At 37.6% G+C, this 10,446-nt stretch overlaps 1 protein-coding gene across 1 annotated transcript; it reads right to left on the bottom strand.

Moving 5' to 3' along the window:
- Positions 1 to 1,837: 1,837 nt before the first annotated feature.
- On the bottom strand, positions 1,838 to 3,337 carry LOC139035697 (E3 ubiquitin-protein ligase RNF115). Its single transcript, XM_070469736.1, has one exon. It carries the CDS (start codon positions 3,159 to 3,161, stop codon positions 2,280 to 2,282), a length of 882 nt encoding a protein of 293 aa, XP_070325837.1. The 5' UTR covers positions 3,162 to 3,337; the 3' UTR covers positions 1,838 to 2,279.
- Positions 3,338 to 10,446: the final 7,109 nt, after the last annotated feature.

Consider the following 10,446-nt stretch of genomic DNA (forward strand, 5'->3'; position numbering starts at 1 on the left):
TGTAGCCTGCCTGGCTCCTCTGTCCATGGAATTCTCCAGGTAAGAATACTGGAGTAGGTTGCCATTTCCTTCTCCAGGGCATCTTCTGGACTGAGGGACCAAGTCTTCTGCATTGGCAGGCAGATTCTTTACCATTGAGGCACCAGGGGAGCCAAGTTATCTTTCTGATTTTAATCCAACTTTATTTTTATTTCAGATGCTTGCTCCCCTGCAGAAGTGGTCGCTCCGTAGTGCTTGCTTGTCTTGTCTCACCCAATGGCAGCTTTCCCCGAACTTGTGTCTTGCTGTGACTCACACATCGCCAAAATACTGGGGAGGGTGTAGCGCTTCCCTGCTGGCTCAGATGGTAAAGAATCTCCCTGTAATGCAGGAGATCTGGGCTTGATCCCTGGATCAGGAAGACCTCTTGTAGAGGGGGATGGCAACCCATCCCAGTATCCTTGCCTGGAGAATTCCATGGACAGAGGAGCCTGGCGGGCTATAGCCCGTGGGGTCACAAAGAGTTGGGTACGACTGAGTGACTGACGCTTTCACTTTGTAGGTCCACTAGTTACCCCATATTTTATCCATCCCCACAAGCAGTTAAGGGAACATCTATTCCTTCTAGTATGAAAAGTTTTTCACATGGGTTTTGTTAAATTGTCCCTTTTTGCTGTTTTCAAGGGCTCACTTTGACACACCAGATTTCTCTACTGACTATATGTCCCTGTTAGGTGTGTTCAGGGTTCAATTTATTATTTTTTTTTCAGGGTTTGATTTATGATGCTCAAAAATCAGAAAGAGACCTGCTTTTAATTGGGGATATGTTAAAGGTCAGGGCCATGAAATAAAAGTAAGCAACACACAAAATGAGAAGCAATTGGCTAATTATTTGAATCATATTATCCCAATACAAGAAATTTCCATTGTGTGAGGTAAGAGCTAAAAACCAAAACTGCTCAGCACAAGAGTGGCATACGCACACAAACACACATACACACATCGGCATTCACAGGGTCAGAGGAGGAGTGCTTAGAGAAGTTTTCCTAGAGTCAAGAGTAAATGCCCATTGATGTCTAATTATACTGTGCTGTCCATTCTAGCTTTTTTTTTTTTTTTTTTTTTAAGCTTCTTCATTTATTCAACTTTAAACACTTAAATGCACCAAAGAGCATGTGCATGTACATGGGAAAAAAAGGCTGAAAAAAGGCGGCCTATCTCTCCTAGGCTAAGTTGTTTCAGCATGATCACAAAAATCAATATGACTGCGAGTAAAGCCAGAACCAAGCAAACAAAAAGGTTTCAGAGATGATAAATGGACTTTAAAAATTAAAATGAAACAACATAAAGTCTCAATTCCTGAAGACCAATGAATTATAAAAAAAAAAAATATGAATTAGCTGTAGAAGCAGTAATAAAATAATCCTATTTCTGTGAGGGAAATTACTTTAAGGTCCCCAGGATAAACAATGAGTTGAGAATCACTAAAAAACCTTAGAACCAGAGATTTCAAACATCTGTCTTTCTGAGCCTTTATCCTGCCCAACTTATTCCCAAAAAGGAACCAGAATCAGATTCCTACCAACATAAAACTCTTAAGACATGTCATTTGTCATGTTGGTTTCTACAGAAGCTGCATCTTACGAAGTAGTCTTTAAAAATGAAAATGAGAAAACCAAAGAGTACAATTAGAAGCCTTCCCCCCGTAACTTTGTTTTGATTTGCTCTCTAAAGATTTAAGGGAAAAAAAAATCAATAGTCTCATATTCCTGATTTAACATTACCTCACTCCATGGCGAATGTGGCCAAGAGTAGACGCTTTTGTACAATTAAAACAGAAGCACTTTATCAGCAGGACTTTAGGGCTCTGGTTCCACTGTATTTACTATAAAGTACACTAAAGACGGTGGACATTGAAGAAAGAGGTGGAAACAACCATCACAAGGTAACATGACAGACAGCAAGACCCTAGGCAGACTTTAAGGAACCAATTCTATTCTGGCAGGGAAACCCACATAATTAACCAATTCTATTCTAGCAGGGGAAACCCACATAATTAAGTTTCACACTTAACAAAATTATCACTCTGAATTCAGGAACAAGAGGCATTTGGTTCTAGATACAATTCCATCTGTAGACACTAACTTTAAATTTAGAGAAGAAAAACACTCAGTGAATTAATATTATGAGTTAGGGTTTCTTAAGTGATTCCTAAATCCACCTACTATTTTTTTTGCATTGATACAATTAATAGCTGGGATAGGTCTACCATGGCCCTGGCTCAGACATGCTCTTTAGTCTCAGAAAGTCCATCGGTCATGGAGTTGGCTGTCACTGCTAAATCTGCTGCTTGCAGAAGCCCCCGAGCTCTGTGTTTGCTGAGTAGAGTCCTCACCATTTAAGCTCTTCCTACATACAGGACACGCGTCATGCAGTTCTAACCATGGCACAATACAACTGCTGTGAAAGTAGTGGTTGCAAGGTAACTGCCGGACTTCCTCCTCAACTGTGTAATCCTCTTTGCATACAGGACACTCTAAGCCCTTATCAACTTGTTCCTGAGTTACTGTCACTGTTGCAAGAGATGTGATCTTTTCCTTGTCAGCTGGGGGAGGCCCTGTATTTTCCAGTTGTCCTAAAAGCTGGGTTACAATGGCATCAAGCCCTGTCTGACCCCAGGCATAGTCCCCGGGGTTGGAGTGCAGCATCCCGCTCCAAGAAAATGGGGATCCAGGAATGAATCCTGCAATGATCTGTTGTAGTACTCTTTCAAAAGCTGGGGATCTCTCAGGACGAGTACTTCCTCGAGATCTGTATCTCTGAGTCATTGACAGCCGTGGAGGCCGACTTGGACCCCAGAAGTCAGAGTGAGTTTGGTGACTCCTCTCATTGGCTCTGTTATCTTGGTCCAGTAGACTGCTACTTAGAAAGGGTCTAAAATCTTGGAAAAACATCGTGGGGTCCAAACGGTCCCAGAACTCTGAAAACTGTGTTGATGTGCTGCTGCCACCACCTAAAAAACTGGAATCATCTGTCACTTCTTCAATAAAACCTGATTCACATCTGGGACAAGTATACTCCGGTAGTTTGGGGCTGACCTCGCCCTTGCAAAAGTGGCAGAAAAACCGGTGAGCGGCAACCGCAGAGCCCGCGCCGGCCCCGGCCGCCGAAGCCTCCGCCATTTTTCTCTTTCGCCACGGCTGTCCGAGAGGGCAGCCGGCCGGTCTTTCGCCAGGCCGCTACCTCCCGGCTGCTGTCGCCTCCTCGGCCGCCGCCGCCGCTTCCTCAGTGCTGCCAGCCTCTCCAGATCTGGCCCGCGTGAGTCACGTGAGTCCGCCCAGCCCACAGCGGCGGTGGCGCGGCTCATTCTAGCTTTTATTCCTCTCGGTTTGGTGTCCCTGCATCATACATGTTGCCTAAACTTTACAACAGAATTGGTCATCCTTAAGAGAAAGTTTTAGTCGGCTTATTAGCCTGTCCAATATAGACAGTCTGAAATACTAACCTATCTTCCTGAAAAATGTTCTCATGGATTATTCTATTATGATTTGGCAATGCATAACTAGAAGAACATGAGCTTTGAAGTCAGGTATGTACTGTGGGTTGAAATCTTAACTTATTAAAAACTAGAGAATCTTATACAAGCTATTTAATTTCTCCCAGATCCAACTTTCTCATCTATAAAATCTGGATAAGAATAAAAAAAAAATGTAGGATGGTTTTTAGGACTCTATATAAAAACTTAATACGTGGCCTAATATAGTACTAAAAATGGTAGTTTAGTATTATGAATAGTAATAATGAAATGAAAAATAATCCCCTCCAATCAGAAGATACTCCATGAATGTGAACCACTTTGGGAATTATGAATTTTTAAAGAAACTGCAATCAATCAAATGATTTTATAGTCTCATAAAATCATAAAACTGGAGAGGATCCAAATATCTCACCTTTAGTAGTAATTCTAATAATTAATCAGCTTTTTTCCCCATACCTCAGAGTAATCCAAAACTTTAAGTGCAGAATGAATTAGCTATTTTTCACTTTTGAAAAGTTGACATTTAGCCTTTTAGCTGAATGATCAGTAAAAATGTAGTTATGTTGAATTTAAAGGGAAAAAAATAACAGATTTCCTTTTTCTGTATGATACATAGTTCAGCAGTTCTACTCAGAATTTTTAAATCATACATAAAATAGGTATTTAATGACAAAGTACAAAATTTGTCAGTATTCTACATCAAATTTCTGTTCCTTCTACTAAGTAGGCTAATTTATGAAACAGGCAAAATGCCAATATTTTTTACTTAATGTATATCAAACTCAATAATTCTCTTGATCAGTTCCTAGTATGAAACTTAAACGGCATGACCTTATCACAGATGGCTGTAATCAGTCTCAAATTAAATGCCTTATAATGGATGAGGCCATGGAACAACACCTTGGAAGAAGATGAAAATAGTCTAAAGGGCTCTAAATTATTCACGTTATAGCCTTAGACTCATAGGTAGAAAAAGACTTAGAAGTCTTCTAGTTTGACTCTATATCCCCCCCAAATTATGAAAAGGTATATAGGTTTTTTCAACCCACAGTTCCTCATTAAAATTATAGTAGGAAAGACACTCAGGAAGAAGGTCTAATTTGAACAAAAGGTAGATAAATTTTAAGGACATTTTAAAACTTCTGTTGGATTTGGCCTTGAGAGAAACCAGTTACAATTCTAAGTAATTTTATTACTAATAAAACATTTTAGTGGACTATAGCTGATTTGCAGTGTTCTGTTAGTTCAGGTGTTATACATATTCATCTGTTATACACATATATGTATCTATTATTTTCTAGATTATTTTCCCACATAGGCCATTAGAGTATTGACTAAGTAATTTTAAATGCAAAAGTTATCTTCATGTTCTAACCATAACATCCTATTGAACTCCTCTAGACTGCACTTTCAAAGATAGTAAAGATGTCCTTGAACTCAAAAAGTTACTGGTTTTACAGTTCACCTCCTAAATATTCCAGTTATTCATTATGTATAATTGTTTTCCAAAACCTTCTTAAATTATTCTTTCATTTTTGTTTTCTTTTTCCATGACTGATAAATTGAATTTGACATTCCTCAAATCAATTACAGTTTTATACGCGTTCATTGTTCTTGGTCAAATGACTTTATAATCTATTTACTATTATGATGAATTTTCTGGTTGAATGATGAAAATTTGAAAAAGATGAACTATTTTTTCCAGTATTTTCAATGAGACCATGCTATTTGTGATTGCTTTTCAGTTATATTTTGGATAGTCTACTAATGTTTTCACCCTTTACTTCTTTTTTTTTTTTATGTCAGCTACAGTTGAATTTTTTTTCCAGTCAAACTCCTCTAGGTCACCTTTATTAATATTTGTGTGTCTATACTTTGCCAGTCCAGTATTTAGTGACCAAATGTCAGTCATGATACTTGATTTTTCTACAGCAGTTGATCATGCTGTGTATATGTATGCTAAGTTACTTCAGTTCTGTCTGATTCTTTGCGACCCTATGGACCATAGACTGCCAGGCTCCTCTGTCCGTGAGATTCTCCAGAAAAGAGTACTGGAGCAGGTTGTCCTGCCCTCCTCCAGGGGATCTTTCCAATCCAGGACTTGAACCCATGTGTCTTATATCTCCTTCATTGGTAGGTGTGTTCCTTACCACTGGTGCAACTTGGGAAGCCCATTGATCAAGCTATCTGTCTTTTGATATATGTTTTAAAAATTTAAGTTCACTGACCAGTCTTTATGTAAGTATTGTTTTTGCAAGCTTTAAATGTTATAGAGCTTCAGAGCTTGAAAGTAGAACATCTTTTTGTCCCTTTATATTCATTTGCCCTGGGATATATAGCTTTAAAAACATCAAAGCCTTCTGAATTTTAATCTCCTTCCATAGTCACCTATCTAAATCTCTGCTTGACATGACTACTTAGATCTAGCAGGCATCTTAATCTTAATATGGTTTTAGCCTAACATTTGACATTTCACTTATACCTACTCTTTACCAGGTATTTTCAATTTTAGAAAATGATACAGCACTGAAATATATCCCAAATCTATCTTTATGACTTTCACTGCTATTTTCCCAACCAAACCACTATCTCTTGCCTTGATTATGGGGGTTTCCTAATTTGTCTCACTTTTGTCACTTTTGTTCCTAACAATGATATATATTCTTTCATCCAATAGTCAGTGTGACTATTTTAATATAAAATTTTATTTCTAAACTTCTAAAATAATTCCAATTCCTTTCAATAGACTACTCCCCACACTATGATCTGGTCCCTGACTCACTGAAATGCTATCTCTTGTGTTTTTTGTTTGTTTATTTTAAGTTTGCCTATTATAGTTTAACCACCTGGGCTTTTTGTTTGTTTGTTTTTGTTTCTCAAACATACTAAGAGTGTTTCCAATTCTTTTGGAAATCTCTTTCACTAGGAAAAAAAAAAAGAAACTTCAACCTCTTCCTTCTTGCTTGCATCTACTCAGATAGTAACTTCTTCCCTAATCCACCTAATCCAAAATAGTCACTCCTATTTCTTCTCTACTCACATGAGCATACTACTTATCTCTCAGTACTTGACATTGTCTTATTTATGTACTAGTTTTTCCACTCTTTATTTTATCATCTGTCTTCCTCACTAAGATATTTGGTCATAGAAGGAAAAACACCATATCACGTATTCTTAGAAGAAGAATGAATTAGTGACAGACTGGTTAGATAAATTAATGAGTTATGACCAACCTAGACAGCATATTAAAAAAGTAGAAACATTACTTTGGGAACTAAGGTCCATTTAGTCAAAGCTATGGTTTTTCCTGTAGTCATGTATGGATGTGAGAGTTGGACTATAAAGAAAGCTGAGCACTGAAGAATTGATGCTTTGAACTGTGGTGTGGAGAAGATTCTTGAGAGTTCCTTGGACTGCAAGGAGATCAAACCAGTCCATCCTAAAGGAAAGCAGTCCTGAATATTCATTGGAAGGACTGATACTGAAGCTGGAACTCCAATACTTTGGCCACCTGATGCAAAGAACTGACTCATTTGAAAAGACCCTGATACTGGGAAAGATTGAAGGCGGGAAGAGAAGGGGACAACAGAGGATGAGATGGTTGGATGGCAACACCGACTCAATGGACATGAGTTTGAATAAACTCCAGGAGTTGGTGATGGACAGGGAGGCCTGGTGTGCTGCAGTCCATAGGGTCGCAAAGAGTCGGACATGACTGAGTGACTGAACTGAACTGTGTAATATTTTTCTCTCTTAAATCTTTTCTCCATTTAAATAGTTTATGTAACCACATCATTTGAAGCCTCATCTTAATTAGTCCACGGAATTCTCCAGGTCAGAATACTGGAGTGGGTAGCAGCCATTCCCTTCTCCAGGGGATCTTCCTAACCCAGGGATCAAACCCAGGTCTCCCACATTGCAGGTGAATTCTTTACCATCAGAACCACTAGGAACCTCCTCATCTGAATAAGTCTAATCCTATACCTTGAGAGTCAGGCAATTTAAAAGAAAGATGGGAAAGACCATTTATGTTACCTTTAGTTTATAAGGGACTTGTAATAAATAGTACTGCTGCTGCTACAGAAAAAAACAATCTGGTTAACCTGCTTTTATAATGACTATTTAACTACTGCCAACTTTAGCAAGAGAGATTACTAGAAAATTAATTTCTCCAAGATAGGATGGTCACTTTTTATAGAAAAACTTATTAAGGTTTAAAATAATAGAACTTTTGAGATTTTTAGGATTTTAAAAAATCAGTTCCTCTTTTCTCAGAACACTGAGGAGTAATTTTATGTGCTAACTTTTGTTTTGAATACAAGTACCTAAAGAAAATAATTTCCATATTCAGATTGCTTTCAAGAACTGTTATGCCCTTGAATATGTTTATCATGTTACTAGTACAGGAGTCTTCAATATTATGTGGGAAAATTTACTCAAAATTAGATATCTAATGGATGTTATTGGTGTTCAGTCACTCAGTCGTGTCAGACTCTTTGCGACTCCATGGACTGCAGCACGCCTGGCTTTCCCGTCCTTCACCATCTCCCAGTTTGCTCAAACTCATGTCCATTGAGTCAGTGATACCATCCAACCAACTCATCCTCTATCATTCTCTTCTCCTACATTCAGTCTTCACCAGCATCAGGGACTTTTCTAATGGGTCAGCTCTTCGCATCAGGTGACCAAAGTATCAGAGTTTCAGCTTGAACATCAGGCCTTCCAATGAATATCCCAGGTTGATCTCCTTTAGGACTGACTGGTTTGACCTCTTTGCAGTCCAAGGGACTCTCAAGAGTCTTCTCAAACATTACAGTTCAAAAACATCACTTCTTCAGTGTTCAGTCTTCTTTATGGTCCAACTCTTACATTTATGCATGACTAGTAGAAAAACCCTAGCTTTGACTATACGGACCTTTGTTGACAAAGTCTCTGCTCTTTAATACACTGTCTAGGTTTGTCACAGCTTTTCTTCCAAGGCGCATGCATCTTTTAATTTCATGGCTGCAGTCACCATATGCAGTGACTTTGGAGCCAAACAAAATAAAGTCTATCACTGTTTCCATTGTTTCCCCATCTGTTTGCCATGAAGTAATGGGACTGGATACCATGGTATTCATTTTTGAATATTGAATTTTTTAAAACTTTTAAAAAAATGATTTTTTTTTATTGAAGGATAATTGCTTTACAGAACTTTGCTGTTTTCTGTCAAACACCAACATGAATCAGCCATAGATATATACATATCCCCTCTGTTTTGAAATTCCCTCCCCATCCCAACTCTCTAGTTGATACAGAGGCCCTGTTTGAGTTTCCTGAAATTTTTTTTTTTTTTTTTTTAGTTTCCTGAATTTTAAGTCAACTTTTTCACTCTCCTCTCTCATCTTCATCAATAGACTCTTAAGTCTCATGTAAATAGAATTCACCTGGAAAAATCTGATAATTTCTAGTTAACACTGTCTGTGAAATTAATATTAGAGAGATTAACAAGGTAATTTCTAGATATAATTTCATATACTAAAATTCAAAATATTAGTATAAACCAAAGTTTACATGTATACTTGAGGCCTTTTTTGTCACCACTCATCTTTTTCTCTGCCTGATAGAAAGCTTGTTATATTCAGAAAGACACATAGTTTTAAGTAAACTAGCTCATCAAGGTGGTTTTGACATTCCAGAAACCATATTGTAGCCACAGTGACTTACTGAATAAATCTTCTGAAAAATCTTCCCTCTCTTCAACATGTATTTAATCTTTCCTAGATGTTTCAGAACTAAATAAGTCTGTCCTTTATTATAATAAATCTAAGTAAATACAATGTGGAGTAAACTAGGCCTAATTCTCAGATGCTCAGTTTAGAAAGAGATTCTATTTCTAAAATATACAACCACAAGACTAATAAGGATTCCTCTAACCCAGCATCTAGATGTAGCAAGGACCTTACAGCTACTCTAGGCTGAAACCATAGACTGCCATACAGGAATCTATGTCTTTGTATTAAAAACAGTTGCCTTTCATTAATAGTGACTAATAAACTACATAGCAATATTATAATAATGCATGCTCAGTAGTGTCCAGCTCTTGGCAACCCTTTGGACTTTTGCCCACTAGACTCCTCTGTCTGTAGGATTTTTCAGGCAAAAATATTGAAGTGGGTTGCCATTTCCTCCTACAGGGGATCTTCCTGACCCAGGAATCGAACCTACATCTCCTGGGCCTCCTGCATTGCAGGCAGATTATTTACCTGCCGAGCCACTGGCAAGCCTACATTTAATTTTATATTTTTTCAGTTTTAAAAAATAAGATATTTATTCTAAATGTAATATGCAATTATAAATGTATTCTGATATGACACTTTCATTTTTTTCATTTAATGAAGAATTCGTTTCTCAGAGTTGATGTGCCTTTTATTTGTGGAAGGTCATCAAGGGACCGTTCCTTTCCTCGTATAATGCAATTTACTTTGCACAACAGGCAGCCTTCACCAGCTGTTTATACTAATTTCTTTTTCCAAGCAACCCTTGGAAGTCTTTGATATGGTAGAACCACACTTACTGGTGCCATGAGGGAAATTGTAAGTCTCTGATATAAAATGTTTTGCTTTGAATGAAAAGGATTCCCTAGAAGTGGATTTTAAATCCCTGTAGACATTTTCTGCTGGCTGATAACTCCACATTCATCATTTGGTGCATGATTATTACATGTGATATGCTTCAATAAAAGTTTTACGGAAAAAAAAAGTTTTACGGGTGATTTTTAATACCTGCATTTCCATAGATGAACACACTTTCCTGATTATTAGGATCTTCATTTTAATGATTTGCTTGCTAACGTTTTGTATTAGATTTGTACAGATTCACTTAAGTGGCTATCCCGGTTTACTCTTCTTCAACAATTATGTATTGTAACCTGCTATTCAAAGGAAACC

The sequence above is a fragment of the Odocoileus virginianus genome, chromosome 6, assembly GCF_023699985.2.
Source record: "Odocoileus virginianus isolate 20LAN1187 ecotype Illinois chromosome 6, Ovbor_1.2, whole genome shotgun sequence".
Lineage (NCBI taxonomy): Eukaryota > Metazoa > Chordata > Mammalia > Artiodactyla > Cervidae > Odocoileus > Odocoileus virginianus.